This window comes from Coturnix japonica, unplaced genomic scaffold, assembly GCF_054131305.1.
Source record: "Coturnix japonica strain WE unplaced genomic scaffold, WE-NBRP24 Scf050, whole genome shotgun sequence".
Lineage (NCBI taxonomy): Eukaryota > Metazoa > Chordata > Aves > Galliformes > Phasianidae > Coturnix > Coturnix japonica.
The window spans coordinates 1,878,361-1,899,949 of record NW_028188953.1 but is presented as its reverse complement, the minus strand read 5'-3'; the positions used below and the strand labels follow the sequence as shown (position 1 = coordinate 1,899,949).

The following is a 21,589-nucleotide window of genomic DNA, read 5'->3' as shown; positions in this document are numbered from 1 at the left end:
GTCTGCATTGCGTCACTTCCGGCCGGTGGCGGAAATCGAGCGCGGAAGGCGTTGTCCCGCCCACCGCGTTCGTGGCGACCAATCAAAAGGAGCGGTTAGGAAGAACGAGCCAATCATGTGGCGCGGTTGTGAAGAGTGAGTTAGCCAATCGGGTGGCTCGGTTGGGGAATAGTTAGCCAATCAGATGGCACAGTTGGGAAGACTCGGGTGGGAAGAATGAACCAATCAGGAGGCGGCGCGGGGACAGAGCGAGCCAATCAGATTTGGGGGGCTGACGGCCCCATTTATTGCTATGGGGCTGCGGGGATCAAATGAAGAGACCGCCTGGAAACAGGGGGGATATGGGGTCAATGGGGTTATAGGGTTATATGGGGGGATATGGGGTTATATGGGGTTATATGGGGGGATATGGGGTTATATGGGGTTATATGGGGGGATATGGGGGGATATGGGGGGATATGGGGTTATATGGGGGGATATGGGGTTATATGGGGGCGTATGGGGGATATAGGGGGGATATGGGGGGATATGGGGGGATATGGGGTCAATGGGGGGATATGGGGGGATATGGGGGGATATGGGGTCAATGGGGGGATATGGGGGGGATATGGGGTGATATGGGGGGGATATGGGGTTATATGGGGGGGATATAGGGGGATATGGGGTGATATGGGGTTATATGGGGTTATATGGGGTTATATGGGGGGATATGGGGGGATATAGGGGGGATATGGGGGGGATATGGGGTTATATGGGGGGATATGGGGGGATATAGGGGGGATATGGGGTTATATGGGGTTATATGGGGGGATATGGGGGGATATGGGGTTATATGGGGGGATATGGGGTTATATGGGGGGATATGGGGGGATATAGGGGGATATGGGGTTATATGGGGGGATATGGGGTTATATGGGGGGATATGGGGTTATATGGGGTTATATGGGGTTATATGGGGGGATATGGGGTTATATGGGGTTATATGGGGGGATATGGGGGGATATGGGGTTATATGGGGGGATATGGGGTGATATGGGGGGATATATAGGGTTATATGGGGTTATATGGGATTATATGGGGTTATATGGGGGGATATGGGGAATATGGGGTCAGTGGGGGGATATAGGGGGATATAGGGGGGATATGGGGGGATATGGGGTTATATGGGGGGATATGGGGTGATATGGGGGGATATATAGGGTTATATGGGGTTATATGGGATTATATCGGGTTATATGGGGGGATATGGGGTTATATGGGGGGATATGGGGTTATATGGGGGGATATGGGGTGATATGGGGGGATATATAGGGTTATATGGGGTTATATGGGATTATATCGGGTTATATGGGGGGATATGGGGTTATATGGGGGGATATGGGGTTATATGGGGGGATATGGGGTGATATGGGGGGATATATAGGGTTATATGGGGTTATATGGGATTATATGGGGTTATATGGGGGGATATGGGGTCAGTGGGGGGATATGGGGGGATATGGGGGATATGGGGTTATATGGGGGGATATGGGGTTATATGGGGGGGATATGGGGTTATATGGGGGGGATATGGGGTTATATGGGGTTATATGGGGGGATATGGGGTTATATGGGGGGGTATGGGGGGATATGGGGTTATATGGGGGGATATGGGGTGATATGGGGGGATATGTGGGGATATGGGGGGATATGGGGTTATATGGGGGGATATGGGGGGATATGGGGGGATATGGGGTTATATGGGGGGATATGGGGGGATATGGGGTTATATGGGGGGATATGGGGGGATATGGGGTTATATGGGGGCGTATGGGGGATATAGGGGGGATATGGGGGGATATGGGGGGGATATGGGGTCAATGGGGGGATATGGGTGATATAGGGGGGGATATGGGGGGATATAGGGGGGATATGGGGTCAATGGGGGGATATAGGGGTATATGGGGGGATATACGGGGATATGGGGGGGATATCGGGGGATATGGGGGGATATGGGGTCAATAGGGGGGGGGATCTGGGGGGGATATGGGGGATATAGGGGGGATATGGGGGGATATAGGGTGGATATGGGGTCAATGGGGGGATATGGGTGATATAGGGGGGATATGGGGGGATATAGGGGGGATATGGGGTCAATGGGGGGATATGGGGGGGATATAGGGAGGATATGGGGGGGATATGGGGTCAATAGGGGGATATGGGGTTATATGGGGTTATATGGGGTTATATGGGGGGATATGGGGTTATATGGGGGGGATATAGGGGGATATGGGGGGATATGGGGTTATATGGGGGGATATGGGGAGACATGGGGTCAATGGGGGGGGATCTGGGGGGGATATGGGGGATATAGGGGGGATATGGGGGAATATAGGGGGGATATGGGGCCAATGGGGGGCTATGGGGCCCATAGGGTGGGCTATGGGGCCAGCCCCACCTGTGACCTCCAGGCTGGCTCCGGTGATGTAGGAACTGTCCTCAGATGCCAGGAAGGAGACGACGTCTGCAACCTCTATGGGGCGACATGGGGGTCATTGGGGTCCCCTATAGGAGCTGCCCCATAGAGGTGACTTTGGGGTCCCTATATGTGACATTGGGGTCCCTATAGGTAACATTGGGGTCCCTATATGTGACATTGGGGTCCCTATAGGTGACTCTGGGGTCCCTATAGGTGACTTTGGGGTCCCCTATGGGTGACATTGGGGTCCCTATAGGTGACATTGGGGTCCCATAGAGTAACATTGGGGTCCCTATAGGTAACATTGGGGTCCCTATAGGTCCCATTGGGGTCCCTATATGTGACATTGGGGTCCCTATAGGTAACATTGGGGTCCCTATAGGTGACATTGGGGTCCCTATAGGTAACACTGGGGTCCCTATATGTGACATTGGGGTCCCTATAGGTAACATTGGGGTCCCTATAGGTGACAGTGGGGTCCCTATAGGTAACATTGGGGTCCCTATAGGTTCCACTGGGGTCCCTATAGGTGACATTGGGGTCCCTATAGGTAACATTGGGGTCCCTATAGGTGACAATGGGGTCCCTATAGGTCCCATTGGGGTCCCTATAGGTGACATTGGGGTCCCATAGAGTGACATTGGGGTCCCTATAGGTAACATTGGGGTCCCATAGAGGGACATTGGGGTCCCCTATAGGTGCTGCCCCATAGGGTGACATTGGGGTCCCCTATAGGTGACATTGGGGTCCCTATAGGTAACATTGGGGTCCCATAGAGTGACATTGGGGTCCCTATAGGTTCCATTGGGGTCCCTATAGGTAACATTGGGGTCCCCTATAGGTAACATTGGGGTCCCTATAGGTGACATTGGGGTCCCTATAGGTAACATTGGGGTCCCTATATGTGACATTGGGGTCCCTATAGGTGACATTGGGGTCCCTATAGGTAACATTGGGTCCCTATAGGTAACATTGGGGTCCCTATATGTGACATTGGGGTCCCTATAGGTAACATTGGGGTCCCTATAGGTGACATTGGGGTCCCTATAGGTAACATTGGGGTCCCTATAGGTGACATTGGGGTCCCTATAGGTAACATTGGGGTCCCATAGAGTAACATTGGGGTCCCTATAGGTGACATTGGGGTCCCTATAGGTGACATTGGGGTCTCTATAGGTCCCATTGGGGTCCCTATAGGTAACATTGGGGTCCCATAGGGTGACATTGGGGTCCCTATAGGTGACATTGGGGTCCCATAGGGTGACATTGGGGTCCCTATAGGTGACATTGGGGTCCCATAGGGTGACATTGGGGTCCCTATAGGTGCTGCCCCATAGAGGTGACTTTGGGGTCCCTATAGGTGACATTGGGGTCCCTATAGGTAACATTGGGGTCCCTATAGGTGACATTGGGGTCCCTATAGGTGACATTGGAGTCCCATAGAGTGACATTGGGGTCCCTATAGGTGACACTGTGGTCCCTATAGGTGACAATGGGGTCCCTATAGGTAACATTGGGGTCCCTATAGGTGACATTGGGGTCCCTATAGGTAACACTGGGGTCCCTATAGGTGACACTGGGGTCCCTATAGGTGACATTGGGGTCCCTATAGGTCCCATTGGGGTCCCTATAGGTAACATTGGGGTCCCTATAGGTGACATTGGGGTCCCTATAGGTAACATTGGGGTCCCTATAGGTGACATTGGGGTCCCTATAGGTCCCATTGGGGTCCCCACTCACCCTCTGGTTGTCCCAGTCGTCCCATTGGCACCAGACCTGCAAACTGGGGGGGGGGGGGGGGTGATGACGTCACTGTGATGTCATCATGACGTCATCACTGACCCCATAATGTCCCCCTATATCCCCTATATCCCCCTATATCCCCCTATATCCCCTATATCCCCCTATATCCCCTATATCCCCCATATCCCCTATATCCCCCATATCCCCTATATCCCCCTATATCCCCTATTCCCCTATATCCCCTATATCCCCCATATCCCCTATATCCCCCATATCCCCCTATATCCCCTATATCCCCCATATCCCCTATATCCCCCTATATCCCCTATTCCCCTATATCCCCTATATCCCCCTATATCCCCTATATCCCCTATATCCCCCATACCCCCTATATCCCCCTATATCCCCCTATATCCCCTATATCCCCCATATCCCCCATATTCCCTATATCCCCCTATATCCCCTATATCCCCTATATCCCCCATATCCCCTATATCCCCTATATCCCCTATACCCCCTATATCCCCTATACCCCCTATATCCCCTATATCCCCCTATACCCCCTATATCCCCTATATCCCCCTATATCCCCTATATCCCCCTATATCCCCCTATACCCCCTATATCCCCCTATATCCCCTATATCCCCTATATCCCCCTATATCCCCTATATCCCCTATATCCCCCTATATCCCCTATATCCCCTATATCCCCCTATATCCCCCTATATCCCCCATATCCCCTATATCCCCTATATCCCCCTATACCCCCTATATCCCCTATATCCCCTATATCCCCTATATCCCCCTATACCCCCTATATCCCCTATACCCCCTATACCCCCTATATCTCCTATATCCCCTATATCCCCTATATCCCCCATACCCCCTATATCCCCCTATATCCCCCTATATCCCCTATATCCTCTATATCCCCCTATATCCCCTATATCCCCTATATCCTCTATATCCCCTATATCCCCCATACCCCCTATATCCCCTATATCCCCCATATCCCCCATATCCCCCATATCCCCTATATCCCCTATATCCCCCATATCCCCCTATATCCCCTATATCCCCCATATCCCCTATATCCCCCATACCCCCTATACCCCCTATATCCCCTATATCCCCTATATCCCCCCATACCCCCTATACCCCCTATATCCCCCCATACCCCCTATATCCCCCTATATCCCCTATATCCCCTATATCCCCCTATATCCCCTATACCCCCTATATCCCCTATATCCCCTATATCCCCCCATACCCCCTATACCCCCTATATCCCCCCATACCCCCTATATCCCCTATACCCCCTATATCCCCTATATCCCCTATATCCCCCCATACCCCCTATATCCCCCTATATCCCCCATACCCCCTATATCCCCCTATATCCCCTATAATCCCCCTATAACCCCCCATTAACGTACCTTCCCTATCACTTTGCTGGGCACTTTCTCAGTCATTGGGGTCCGGATGAAGCCGGGCAGCACCGTGTTACAGCGGATCCCAAACCTGAATGGGGACAAAACGCTTTGCTATGGGGTCCCTATGGGGCTGGGGGTCCTTGTGGGGTCCCTATGGGGTCTCTATGGGGCTGGGGGTCCTTATGGGGTCCCTATGGGGTCCCTATGGGGTCCCTATGGGGCTGGGGGTCCTTATAGGGTCGTTATGGGGTCCTTATGAGGTCCCTATGGGGCTGGGGGTCCTTATGGGGTCCCTATGGGGTCCCTATGGGGCTGGGGGTCCTTATGGGGTCCCTATGGGGTCCCTATGGGGCTGGGGGTCCTTATGGGGTCCCTATGGGGCTGGGGGTCCTTATGGGGTCCCTATGGGGCTAGGGGTCCTTATGGGGTCCTTATGGGGTCCCTATGGGGCTGGGGGTCCTTATGGGGTCCTTATGAGGTCCCTATGGGGTTGGGGGTCCTTATGGGGTCCCTATGGAGTCCCTATGGGGCTGGGGGTCCTTATGGGGTCCCTATGGGGCTGGGGGTCCTTATGGGGTCCCTATGGGGTCCCTATGGGGCTGGGGGTCCTTATGGGGTCCTTATGAGGTCCCTATGGGGCTGGGGGTCCCTATGGGGTCCCTATGGGGTCCCTATGGGGCTGGGGGTTCTTATGGGGTCCTTATGGGGTCCCTATGGGGTCCCTATGGGGCTGGGGGTCCTTATAGGGTCCTTATGGGGTCCTTATGAGGTCCCTATGGGGCTGGGGGTCCTTATGGGGTCCTTATGGGGTCCCTATGGGGCTGGGCGTCCTTATGGGGTCCCTATGGGGTCCCTATGGGGCTGGGGGTCCTTATGGGGTTCCTATGGGGTCCCTATGGGGCTGGGGGTTCTTATGGGGTCCTTATGGGGTCCCTATGGGGTCCCTATGGGGCTGGGGGTTCTTATAGGGTCCCTATGGGGTCCCTATGGGGTCCCTATGGGGCTGGGGGTTCTTATGGGGTCCTTATGGGGTCCCTATGGGGTCCCTATGGGGCTGGGGGTCCTTATGGGGTCCCTATGGGGTCCCTATGGGGCTGGGGGTTATTATGGGGTCCTTATGGGGTCCCTATGGGGTCCCTATGGGGCTGGGGGTCCTTACAGGGTCGTTATGGGGTCCCTATGATGTCCCTATGGGGCTGGGGGTTATTATGGGGTCCTTATGGGGTCCCTATGGGGTCCCTATGGGGCTGGGGGTCCTTACAGGGTCGTTATGGGGTCCTTATGAGGTCCCTATGGGTCTGGGGATCCCTATGGGGTCCATATGGGTCTGGAGCCCCATTGATGATGTCACGGCCCCATTGATGACACCACAGCCACACTGATGACGTCATGACCCCCATTGATGACGTCACGTCCCCATCGATGACGTCACGGCCCCATTAATGACATCACACCCAATTGATGACGTCTCGGCCGCATTGATGATGTCACAGCCCCATTGATGATGTCACAGCCCCACTGATGACATCACGACCCCATTGATGACATCACGACCCCATTGATTACTGCACACCCCATTGATGACGTCACAGCCCCACTGATTACATCACAGCCCTATTGATGACGTCACCTGCCCCATTGATGACGTCACAGCCCCACTGATGACGTCACACCCCACTGATGATGTCACACCCCATTGATGGCGTCACACCCCACTGATGATGTCACACCCCATTGATGACGTCACAGCCCCACTGATGACATCACACCCCACTGATGACGTCACAGCCCCCACTGATGACGTCACTGCCCTATTGATGACGTCACGGCCCCATCGATGACATCACACCCCATTGATGACGTCACAGCCCCGTTGATGACGTCACGGCCCCATCGATGACGTCACAGCCCCATTGATGACGTCACCTGCCCAGCTCTTTGGCGCAGCTCCTCGTCAGCCCCTCAACTCCGGACTTGGAGGCCGCGTAGTTGGCCTGCCCCATATTGCCAACCTATGGGGTAAGGGGGCACATCGTCACCCCCATAACCCCATAGCCCCATAGCCTGTCCCCCCATAATGACCCCATAACCCCATAATGACCCCATAACCCCATAGTGACCCCATAACCCCATAGTGACTCCATAACCCCATACAGGACCCCATAAGGACAACCAGCTCATCCTGCTCAGGGTCAGTGAGTCACTTATGGGGCTGCCCCATAGATAGTCACTTATGGGTCTGCCCCATAGATAGATATAGTGGGGCCTATGGGATGGGCTATGGGTTGTGGGGCTCCCATTAGACAACCAGCTCATCCTGCTCAGGGTCAGTGAGTCACTTATGGGGCTGCCCCATAGATGGTCACTTATGGGGCTGCCCCATAGATAGTTAGATGGAGGGCTGCCCCATAGATAGATATAGTGGGGTCCATAGGATGGGCTATGGGTTGTGGGGCTCCCATTAGACAACCAGCTCATCCTGCTCAGGGTCAGTGAGTCACTTATGGGGCTGCCCCATAGATGGTCACTTATGGGGCTGCCCCATAGATGGTCACTTATGGGGCTGCCCCATAGATGGTCACTTATGGGGCTGCCCCATAGCTGACCTTGCCCACGATGCTCCCCACATGGATGATGGATCCCCCTGTTGCTCCCACAGCCACCATGGCCCGAGACACGGCCTGCGTCACCAGGAACGAGCCCTGCGGGCATATAGGGACAATGGGGCCACCCCATAGATCCCATAGACCCCATAGACCCCAATGATGGCCCCATAGACCCCAATGATGGCCCCATAGACCCCAATGATGGCCCCAATGACCCCATAGACCCCAATGATGGCCCCAAAGACCCCAATGACCCCATAGACCCCAATGTCCCCATAGACCCCAATGATGGCCCCAATGTCCCCATAGACCCCAATGATGGCCCCATAGACCCCAATGATGGCCCCAATGTCCCCATAGAACCCAATGATGGCCCCATAGACCCCAATGACCCCATAGACCCCAATGATGGCCCCATAGACCCCAATGACCCCATAGACCCCAATGATGGCCCCATAGACCCTAATGACCCCATAGACCCCAGTGATGGCCCCATAGACCCCAATGATGGCCCCAATGTCCCCATAGACCCCAATGATGGCCCCATAGACCCCAATGATGGCCCCAATGTCCCCATAGACCCCAATGATGGCCCCAATGTCCCCATAGACCCCAATGATGGCCCCATAGACCCCAATGACCCCATAGACCCCAATGATGGCCCCATAGACCCCAATGATGGCCCCAATGTCCCCATAGACCCCAATGATGGCCCCATAGACCCCAATGATGGCCCCATAGACCCCAATGATGGCCCCAATGTCCCCATAGACCCCAATGCTGGCCCCATAGACCCCAATGTCCCCCATAGACCCCAATGATGGCCCCAATGGCCCCATAGAACCCAATGACCCCATAGAACCAATAGACCCCATAGACCCCAATGATGGCCCCAATGTCCCCATAGACCCCAATGGCCCCATAGACCCCAATGATGGCCCCAATGTCCCCATAGAACCCAATGACCCCATAGACCCCAATGATGGCCCCAATGTCCCCATAGAACCCAGTGTCCCCATAGAACCCAATGATGGCCCCATAGACCCCAATGACCCCATAGACCCCAATGATGGCCCCAATGACCCCATAGACCCCAATGATGGCCCCAATGTCCCCATAGACCCCAATGTCCCCATAGAACCCAATGACCCCAATGATGGCCCCATAGACCCCAATGACCCCATAGACCCTAATGATGGCCCCATAGACCCCAATGACCCCATAGACCCCAATGATGGCCCCAATGTCCCCATAGACCCCAATGATGGCCCCATAGACCCCAATGATGGCCCCAATGTCCCCATAGACCCCAATGGCCCCATAGACCCCAGTGATGGCCCCATAGACCCCAATGATGGCCCCATAGACCCCAATGACCCCATAGACCCCAATGATGGCCCCATAGACCCCAATGACCCCATAGAACCCATAGACCCCATAGACCCCAATGATGGCCCCAATGTCCCCATAGACCCCAATGGCCCCATAGACCCCAATGATGGCCCCATAGACCCCAATGACCCCATAGACCCCAATGATGGCCCCGTAGACCCCAATAATGGCCCCATAGACCCCAATGATGGCCCCAATGTCCCCATAGACCCCAATGATGGCCCCAATGTCCCCCATATACCCCAATGACCCCATAGACCCCAATGATGGCCCCAATGACCCCATAGACCCCAATGCTGGCCCCATAGACCCCAATGTCCCCCATAGACCCCAATGATGGCCCCAATGTCCCCATAGACCCCAATGATGGCCCCATAGACCCCAATGACCCCATAGACCCCAATGATAGCCCCATAGACCCCAATGACCCCATAGACCCCAATGCTGGCCCCATAGACCCCAATGATGGCCCCATAGACCCCAATGATGGCCCCAATGTCCCCATAGACCCCAATGACCCCATAGAACCCAATGATGGCCCCATAGACCCCAATGATGGCCCCAATGACCCCATAGACCCCAATGACCCCATACACCCCAATGACCCCATAGACCCCAATGATGGCCCCATAGACCCCAATAATGGCCCCATAGACCCCAATGATGTCCCCATAGACCCCAATAATGGCCCCATAGACCCCAATGATGGCCCCATAGACCCCAATGACCCCATAGACCCCAATGATGGCCCCATAGACCCCAATGTCCCCATAGACCCCAATGATGGCCCCATAGAACCCAATGATGGCCCCAATGTCCCCATAGACCCCAATGATGGCCCCATAGAACCCAATGATGGCCCCAATGGCCCCACAGACCCCAATGATGGCCCCATAGAACCCAATGATGGCCCCATAGACCCCAATGATGGCCCCACTGTCCCCATAGACCCCAATGGCCCCATAGACCCCAATGATGGCCCCAAAGACCCCATAGACCCCAATGATGGCCCCATAGACCCCAATGATGGCCCCAATGACCCCATAGACCCCAATGACCCCATAGACCCCAATGATGGCCCCATAGACCCCAATGATGGCCCCATAGACCCCAATAATGGCCCCATAGACCCCAATGATGGCCCCATAGACCCCAATGATGGCCCCAATGTCCCCATAGACCCCAATGATGGCCCCAATGTCCCCATAGACTCCAATGATGGCCCCATAGACCCCAATGCTGGCCCCATAGACCCCAATGCTGGCCCCATAGACCCCATAGACCCCAATGGCCCCATAGACCCCAATGATGGCCCCAATGTCCCCATAGACCCCAATGACCCCATAGACCCCAATGATGGCCCCATAGACCCCAATGATGGCCCCAATGTCCCCATAGAACCCAATGTCCCCATAGACCCCAATGCTGGCCCCATAGACCCCAATGCTGGCCCCATAGACCCCAATGTCCCCATAGACCCCAATGATGGCCCCAATGTCCCCATAGACCCCAATGTCCCCATAGACCCCAATGATGGCCCCATAGACCCCAATGTCCCCATAGAACCCAATGACCCCATAGACCCCAATGATGGCCCCATAGACCCCAATGGCCCCATAGACCCCAATGATGGCCCCAATGTCCCCATAGAACCCAATGATGGCCCCATAGACCCCAATGACCCCATAGACCCCAATGATGGCCCCATAGACCCCAATGATGGCCCCAATGTCCCCATAGACCCCAATGATGGCCCCATAGACCCCAATGATGGCCCCAATGTCCCCATAGACCCCCAATGATGGCCCCATAGACCCCAATGACCCCATAGACCCCAATGACCCCAATGTCCCCATAGACCCCAATGATGGCCCCAATGTCCCCATAGACCCCCAATGATGGCCCCATAGACCCCAATGACCCCATAGACCCCATAGACCCCAATGGCCCCATAGACCCCAATGATGGCCCCAATGTCCCCATAGACCCCAATGACCCCATAGACCCCAATGATGGCCCCATAGACCCCAATGATGGCCCCAATGTCCCCATAGACCCCAATGTCCCCATAGACCCCAATGATGGCCCCAATGTCCCCATAGAACCCAATGTCCCCATAGACCCCAATGCTGGCCCCATAGACCCCAATGCTGGCCCCATAGACCCCAATGTCCCCATAGACCCCAATGATGGCCCCAATGTCCCCATAGACCCCAATGTCCCCATAGACCCCAATGATGGCCCCATAGACCCCAATGACCCCATAGACCCCAATGATGGCCCCATAGACCCCAATAATGGCCCCATAGACCCCAATGTCCCCATAGAACCCAATGACCCCATAGACCCCAATGATGGCCCCATAGACCCCAATGGCCCCATAGACCCCAATGATGGCCCCAATGTCCCCATAGAACCCAATGATGGCCCCATAGACCCCAATGACCCCATAGACCCCAATGATGGCCCCATAGACCCCAATGATGGCCCCAATGTCCCCATAGACCCCAATGATGGCCCCATAGACCCCAATGATGGCCCCAATGTCCCCATAGACCCCCAATGATGGCCCCATAGACCCCAATGACCCCATAGACCCCAATGACCCCAATGTCCCCATAGACCCCAATGATGGCCCCATAGACCCCAATGACCCCATAGACCCCAATGATGGCCCCAATGACCCCATAGACCCCAATGATGGCCCCAATGTCCCCATAGAACCCAATGATGACCCCATAGACCCCAATGATGGCCCCAATGTCCCCATAGACCCCAATGATGGCCCCATAGACCCCAATGATGGCCCCAATGTCCCCATAGACCCCAATGATGGCCCCAATGTCCCCATAGACCCCAATGTCCCCATAGACCCCAATGATGGCCCCAATGTCCCCATAGACCCCAATGTCTCCATAGACCCCAATGTCCCCATAGACCCCAATGATGGCCCCAATGTCCCCTATATCCCCATATCCCCTATATCCCCATATCCCCCCAATGTCCCCTATATCCCCTATATCCCCAATGTCCCCTATATCCCCTATATCCCCATATCCCCCCAATGTCCCCTATATCCCCTATATCCCCTATATCCCCATATCCCCCTATATCCCCTATATCCCCCCTGACCCCATATCCCCTATATCCCCCCTGACCCCATATCCCCCCCGACCCCATATCCCCTATATCCCCCATATCCCCCCAATGTCCCCTATATCCCCAATGTCCCATATATCCCCTATATCCCCCCATGACCCCATATCCCCCCCTGACCCCATATCCCCCCAATGTCTCCTATATCCCCAATGTCCCATATATCCCCTATATCCCCTATATCCCCTATATCCCCTATATCCCCCCATGACCCCATATCCCCCCCTGACCCCATATCCCCCTATATCCCCCCCATGACCCCATATCCCCCCATGTCCCCATATCCCCTATATCCCCCATATCCCCCCAATGTCCCCTATATCCCCTATATCCCCAATGTCCCCTATATCCCCTATATCCCCCCCTGACCCCATATCCCCCATGACCCCATATCCCCCCAATGTCCCCTATATCCCCAATGTCCCCTATATCCCCTATATCCCCCCTGACCCCATATCTCCCCTATGACCCCATATCCCCCCCTGACCCCATATCCCCCATATCCCCCATATCCCCCCAATGTCCCCTATATCCCCTATATCCCCCATGACCCCATATCCCCCCATGACCCCATATCCCCCCCTGACCCCATATCCCCTATATCCCCCATATCCCCCCAATGTCCCCTATATCCCCTATATCCCCTATATCCCCTATATCCCCCATGACCCCATATCCCCCCAATGTCCCCTATATCCCCATATCCCCCTATATCCCCTATATCCCCCCAATGTACCCTATATCCCCTATATCCCCCATGACCCCATATCCCCCCCTGACCCCATATCCCCTATATTCCCCATATCCCCCCCAATGTCCCCTATATCCCCTATATCCCCTATATCCCCCATGACCCCATATCCCCCCTATGACCCCATATCCCCCATGTCCCCATTGTCCCCCATTGCCCCCCATGACCCCATATCCCCCCATGACCCCATATCCCCCCATGACCCCATATCCCCCCCTGACCCCATATCCCCTATATCCCCCATATCCCCCCAATGTCTCCTATATCCCCAATGTCCCATATATCCCCTATATCCCCCCTGACCCCATATCTCCCCTATGACCCCATATCCCCCCCTGACCCCATATCCCCCCCTGACCCCATATCCCCCATATCCCCCATATCCCCCCAATGTCCCCTATATCCCCATATCCCCCTATATCCCCTATATCCCCCATGACCCCATATCCCCCCATATCCCCTATATCCCCATATCCCCAATGTCCCCCTATATCCCCTATATCCCCCCTGACCCCATATCCCCCCCTGACCCCATATCCCCTATATCCCCCATATCCCCCCAATGTCCCCTATATCCCCTATATCCCCCATATCCCTTATATCCCCCATATCCCCCCAATGTCCCCTATATCCCCTATATCCCCTATATCCCCTATATCCCCCCATGACCCCATATCCCCCATATAACCCCATATCCCCCCCTGACCCCATATCCCCTATATCCCCCATATCCCCCCAATGTCCCCTATATCCCCATATCCCCTATATCCCCTATATCCCCTATATCCCCCCATAACCCCATATCCCCCATATAACCCCATATCCCCCTATGACCCCATACCTTCAGGTTGACGTCCATCACCTCATTGAATTCCTCCTGGCTGAGTTGGAGCAGGAATTGATCGCGGGTGATGCCAGCACAGGTCACACACACCGTGGGGGGGGCCCCAAAGTGGCCCTATAGGGCCATATAGGGTTATATAGGGTCATATGGGGCCATATGGGGGATATGGGGTCGTATAGGGCCATATAGGGTCATATGGGGGATATAGGGCCGTATGGGGCCATATGAGGTCATATAGGGCCATATGGGGCCATATAGGGTTATATAGGGCCATATGGGGACATATGGGGTCATATAGGGACATATGGGGCCATATGGGGCCATATGGGGTCGTAAGGGGCCATATAGGGCCATATGGGGACATATAGGGTTATATAGGGCCATATGGGGTCATACAGGGTCATATAGGGCCATATAGGGCCATATGGGGCCATATGGGGTCATATGGGGCCATATGGGGTCATATGGGGCCATATGGGGTCATATAGGGACATATAGGGACATATGGGGCCATATGGGGCCATATAGGGCCATATGGGGCCATATGGGGGATATGGGGTCGTAAGGGGCCATATAGAGGCATATAGGGCCATATGGGGTCATATGGGGCCATATAGGGCCATATGGGGCCATATGGGGCCATATAGGGCCATATGGGGCCATATGGGGGATATGGGGTCGTAAGGGGCCATATAGGGGCATATAGGACCATATAGGGCCATATAGGGACATATAGGGCCATATGGGGCCATATGGGGGATACGGGGTTGTAAGGGGCCATATAGGGGCATATAGGGGGATATGGGGCCATATAGGGCCATGGGGCTATATAGGACCCTATGGGGCCATATAGGGACCCACCTTTACCCTCTCCATCATGGCGTCCACGCTGTCCTTTGAGGCCACATCCACAGCAAAGGCAGCGTGGTGGGGGGGGGTCTCATGGGTGGGGGGGTTATTTGGGGGGGGGTCTTTATGGGGGGGCTCAGCCCCCTTGTCACCTCCACAGCCCCCCCAGGTCCAGGTCGGCCACGGCCACGATGGCTCCGTCCAGAGCCAAGCGACGGCACACGGCACGGCCGATACCACTGGCACCGCCTGGGGGGGGGGAACAAAGGGTTAATGGGGGGGGGGGGGAAGGAAAGGGTTAATGGGGGGGGGAACCAAGGGGTTAATGGGGGGGGGGGGGCGACCAAAGGGTTAATGGGGGGGGGGGGGGCTTTAAATGGGGGGGAAGAAGGAAAGGGTTAATGGGGGGGGGGCAACCAAAGGGTTAATGGGGGGGGGAACCAAAGGGTTAATGGGGGGGGGGGGGCTTCAAATGGGGGGGAAGAAGGAAAGGGTTAATGGGGGGGGGACAACCAAAGGGTTAATGGGGGGGGGGCTTCAAATGGGGGGGGGCAACGAAAGGGTTAATGGGGGGGGGCTTTAAATGGGGGGGGGCAACGAAAGGGTTAATGGGTGGGGGGCTTTAAATGGGGGGGGGCAACGAAAGGGTTAATGGGTGGGGGGCTTTAAATGGGGGGGGCAACGAAAGGGTTAATGGGTGGGGGGCTTTAAATGGGGGGGGCAACGAAAGGGTTAATGGGGGGGGGGCTTTAAATGGGGGGGGGAACGAAAGGGTTAATGGGGGGGCAACCAAAGGGTTAATGGGGGGGGGCTTTAAATGGGGGGGGGGCAATGAAGGGGTTAATGGGGGGGGCAACCAAAGGGTTAATGGGGGGGGAAAGGAAAGGGTTAATGGGGGGGGGGCAACCAAAGGGTTAATGGGGGAGTGGGAAGGAAAGGGTTAATGGGGGCGGGCAACCAAGGGGTTAAAGGGGGGGGGCAACGAAGGGGTTAAATGGGCGGGGGGTTTAATGTGGGGGGTGGGGGGGGTTAAATAGGAGGGGGTTAAATGGGGGGGGCAACGAAAGGGTTAAATGGGGGGGGTTTTAAGAGGGGGGGGGGTAAATGGGGGGGCGGCAATGAAGGGGTTAAATGGGGGGGGCTTAAATGGGGGGGGTTAAGTGGGGGGGGGGTCTGTCCCCATTATCCCCTATGGGGTCTGTCCCCCCATTATCCCCCTATGGGGTCTGTCCCCATTATCCCCTATGGGGTCTGTCCCCATTATCCCCTATGGGGTCTGTCCCCATTATCCCCTATGGGGTCTGTCCCCATTATCCCCTATGGGGTCTGTCCCCCCATTATCCGCTATGGGTCTGTCCCCATTATCCCCTATGGGGTCTGTCCCCCCCATTATCCCCTATGGGGTCTGTCCCCCATTATCCCCTATGGGGTCTGTCCCCATTATCCCCTATGGGGTCTGTCCTCCCCATTATCCCCTATGGGGTCTGTCCCCCCATTATCCCCTATGGGGTCTGTCCCCCCATTATCCCCTATGGGGTCTGTCCCCATTATCCCCTATGGGGTCTGTCCCCCCCATTATCCCCTATGGGGTCTGTCCCCCCATTATCCCCTATGGGGTCTGTCCCCATTATCCCCTATGGGGTCTGTTCCCCCATTATCCCCTATGGGGTCTGTCCCCATTATCCCCTATGGGGTCTGTCCCCCATTATCTCCTATGGGGTCTGTCCCCCCCCATTATCCCCTATGGGGTCTGTCCCCCATTATCCCTTATGGGGTCTGTCCCCATTATCCCCTATGGGGTCTGTCCCCCCATTATCCCCTATGGGGTCTGTCCCCCCATTATCCCCTATGGGGTCTGTTCCCCCATTATCCCCTATGGGGTCTGTCCCCCCCATTATCCCCTATGGGGTCTGTCCCCCCATTATCCCCTATGGGGTCTGTCCCCCCCATTATCCCCTATGGGGTCTGTCCCCCATTATCCCCTATGGGGTCTATCCCCCCCATTATCCCCTATGGGGTCTGTCCCCATTATCCCCTATGGGGTCTGTCCCCCATTATCCCCTATGGGGTCTGTCCCCCCATTATCCCCTATGGGGTCTGTCCCCCCATTATCCCCTATGGGGTCTGTCCCCATTATCCCCTATGGGGTCTGTCCCCCATTATCCCCTATGGGGTCTGTCCCCATTATCCCCTATGGGGTCTGTCCCCCATTATCCCCTATGGGGTCTGTCCCCATTATCCCCTATGGGGTCTGTTCCCCCATTATCCCCTATGGGGTCTGTCCCCCATTATCCCCTATGGGGTCTATCCCCCCCATTATCCCCTATGGGGTCTGTCCCCCATTATCCCCTATGGGGTCTGTCCCCCCCATTATCCCCTATGGGGTCTGTCCCCCCCATTATCCCCTATGGGGTCTGTCCCCCCCATTATCCCCTATGGGGTCTGTCCCCCCATTATCCCCTATGGGGTCTGTCCCCCCATTATCCCCTATGGGGTCTGTCCCCATTATCCCCTATGGGGTCTGTCCCCCATTATCCCCTATGGGGTCTGTCCCCATTATCCCCTATGGGGTCTGTCCCCATTATCCCCTATGGGGTCTGTCCCCCCATTATCCCCTATGGGGTCTGTCCCCCCCATTATCTCCTATGGGGTCTGTCCCCCCATTATCCCCTATGGGGTCTGTCCCCCCCATTATCCCCTATGGGGTCTGTCCCCCATTATCCCCTATGGGGTCTGTCCCCATTATCCCCTATGGGGTCTGTCCCCCCATTATCCCCTATGGGGTCTATCCCCCCATTATCCCCTATGGGGTCTGTCCCCCCATTATCCCCTATGGGGTCTGTCCCCATTATCCCTATGGGGTCTGTCCCCCCCATTATCCCCTATGGGGTCTGTCCCCATTATCCCCTATGGGGTCTGTCCCCCCATTATCCCCTATGGGGTCTGTCCCCATTATCCCCTATGGGGTCTGTCCCCCCATTATCCCCTATGGGGTCTGTCCCCCCATTATCCCCTATGGGGTCTGTCCCCATTATCCCCTATGGGGTCTGTCCCCCATTATCCCCTATGGGGTCTGTCCCCATTATCCCCTATGGGGTCTGTCCCCATTATCCCCTATGGGGTCTGTCCCCCCATTATCCCCTATGGGGTCTGTCCCCCATTATCCCCTATGGGGTCTGTCCCCATTATCCCCTATGGGGTCTGTCCCCCATTATCCCCTATGGGGTCTGTCCCCCATTATCCCCTATGGGGTCTGTCCCCATTATCCCCTATGGGGTCTGTCCCTATTATCCCCTATGGGGTCTGTCCCCCCCATTATCCCCTATGGGGTCTGTCCCCCCATTATCCCCTATGGGGTCTGTCCCCATTATCCCCTATGGGGTCTGTCCCTATTATCCCCTATGGGGTCTGTCCCTATTATCCCCTATGGGGTCTGTCCCCCCATTATCCCCTATGGGGTCTGTCCCCCATTATCCCCTATGGGGTCTGTCCCCATTATCCCCTATGGGGTCTGTCCCCCCATTATCCCCTATGGGGTCTATCCCCCCATTATCCCCTATGGGGTCTGTCCCCCCATTATCCCCTATGGGGTCTGTCCCCATTATCCCCTATGGGGTCTGTCCCCCCCATTATCCCCTATGGGGTCTGTCCCCATTATCCCCTATGGGGTCTGTCCCCCCATTATCCCCTATGGGGTCTGTCCCCATTATCCCCTATGGGGTCTGTCCCCCCATTATCCCCTATGGGGTCTGTCCCCCCATTATCCCCTATGGGGTCTGTCCCCATTATCCCCTATGGGGTCTGTCCCCCATTATCCCCTATGGGGTCTGTCCCCATTATCCCCTATGGGGTCTGTCCCCATTATCCCCTATGGGGTCTGTCCCCCCATTATCCCCTATGGGGTCTGTCCCCCATTATCCCCTATGGGGTCTGTCCCCATTATCCCCTATGGGGTCTGTCCCCCATTATCCCCTATGGGGTCTGTCCCCCATTATCCCCTATGGGGTCTGTCCCCATTATCCCCTATGGGGTCTGTCCCTATTATCCCCTATGGGGTCTGTCCCCCCCATTATCCCCTATGGGGTCTGTCCCCCCATTATCCCCTATGGGGTCTGTCCCCATTATCCCCTATGGGGTCTGTCCCTATTATCCCCTATGGGGTCTGTCCCCCCATTATCCCCTATGGGGTCTGTCCCCCCATTATCCCCTATGGGGTCTGTCCCCCCATTATCCCCTATGGGGTCTGTCCCCATTATCCCCTATGGGGTCTGTCCCCCCATTATCCCCTATGGGGTCTGTCCCCCCATTATCCCCTATGGGGTCTGTCCCCCATTATCCCCTATGGGGTCTGTCCCCCCATTATCCCCTATGGGGTCTGTCCCCCCCATTATCCCCTATGGGGTCTGTCCCCCATTATCCCCTATGGGGTCTGTCCCCCCATTATCCCCTATGGGGTCTATCCCCCCCCGTCCTATCGCGATATCCCCCCCCATTATCGCGATATTTCCACCTGTCACCAGCGCCACCACCCCCCCGAGCCGCCCCGCTGAGCCCATGGCGGCGGCCGGAAGTGAGCAGCGAGAGGCAGCCGGAAGTGCGTGGAGAGAGAGGCGGCTGGAAGTGAGCTGAGAGCGGCGCTCTATCCCCACCGCCACTCTGTGGTCGGTCCTCCTCCTTGTCCTATTGGGGTCCTGCGGTATCCCATTGGTTTCCTATTAGGGGTCCTTGTCCCATTGGGGTTCTCTATGGCCCATAGGGTCCCCATAGGGGTCCCTAAGTCCTACTGGGGTCTCCATGTCCCATTGAGGTCCTCCATGTCCCCATAGGGTCCCATTGGTGTCCTCCATGTCCCCATAGGGTCCCCATAGTGTCCCCATGTCCCATTGGGGTCCCCATGTCCCATAGGGTCCCCATTGATGTCCCCATATCACCAATTAATCTTTAATGAATGTCTCCTACAAAAAGCCACCCACCCCATAGGACCCCCATGACCCCATTGGATCCCCCCACCCCAATATCCTCCCCATCTCCCATAGGGTCCTGTACCCCCTGCCCACCACCCCATAGGAGCCCATTGACCCCAATGAAGTCCCACCACCCCAAACCCCATCACTGACCACTCAATAGGGTCCCACCACCCCAATGGAACCCCAAGACCCCAATGGAGCCCCATAACCCCAATAGAGCCCTTCCATCCCTATGGAGCCCCATGGAGCCCCACCACCCCAAACCCCATCATCCCCCACCCCAATGGGGTCCCACCACCCCATAGGACCCCCATGACCCCAATGGGGTCCCACTACCCCAAACCCCATCACTGACCACTCAATGGAGTCCCACCACCCCATAGGACCCCCACGACCCCATAGGACCCCCATGACCCCATAGTAACCCCTCATAGGGTCCTGCCCCCCAATGGGGTCCCACCACCCCATAGGACCCCATAGGACCCCATAGGACCCCCACGACCCCATAGGACCCCCATAGGACCCCATAGGACCCCATAGGACCCTATAGGACCCCCATGACCCCATAGGACCCCCACGACCCCATAGGACCCCATAGGACCCCATAGGACCCCCAGGACCCCATAGTATCCCCCCATAGTGTCCTGCCCCCCAATGGGGTCCCACCACCCCATAGGACCCCCACGACCCCATAGGACCCCATAGGACCCCCAGGACCCCATAGGACCCCCATGACCCCCATAGGACCCCATAGGACCCCATAGGACCCCCACGACCCCATAGGACCCCCACGACCCCATAGGACCCCATAGGACCCCATAAGACCCCCAGGACCCCATAGGACCCCATAGTATCCCCCCATAGGGTCCTGCCCCCCAATGGGGTCCCACCACCCCATAGGACCCCCACGACCCCATAGGACCCCCCCATAGTACCCCCCATGACCCCATAGGACCCCCATGACCCCATAGGACCCCCATGACCCCCATAGGACCCCAATGACCTCATAGGACCCCATAGGACCCCCACGACCCCATAGGACCCCCACGACCCCATAGGACCCCATAGTACCCCATAGTACCCTCCCATAGTGTCCTGCCCCCCAATGGAGTCCTACCACCCCAAACCCCATCATCTCCCACCCCAATGGGGTCCCACCACCCCATAGGACCCCCATGACCCCATAGGACCCCCATGACCCCATAAGACCCCATAGGACCCCATAGGACCCCCATGACCCCATAGGACCCCATAGGACCCCCAGGACCCCATAGTACCCCCCCATAGTACCCCCCATGACCCCATAGGACCCCATAGGACCCCCATAGGACCCCATAGGACCCCCATAACCCCATAGAACCCCCATAAGACCCCCATAGGACCCCATA

General features: G+C 56.2%; 1 protein-coding gene across 1 annotated transcript; it reads right to left on the bottom strand.

Annotated features, from left to right (window-relative positions):
* Positions 1 to 257: 257 nt before the first annotated feature.
* HSD17B8 (hydroxysteroid 17-beta dehydrogenase 8) lies at positions 258 to 19,805 on the bottom strand. Its single transcript, XM_085533030.1, is given in 10 exon segments — positions 258 to 324; positions 2,438 to 2,512; positions 4,199 to 4,241; positions 5,640 to 5,724; positions 7,563 to 7,648; positions 8,243 to 8,338; positions 14,383 to 14,499; positions 15,247 to 15,393; positions 15,395 to 15,483; positions 19,745 to 19,805. Coding segments are annotated over 10 exon segments (801 nt in total). The 5' UTR covers positions 19,791 to 19,805; the 3' UTR covers positions 258 to 307.
* Positions 19,806 to 21,589: the final 1,784 nt, after the last annotated feature.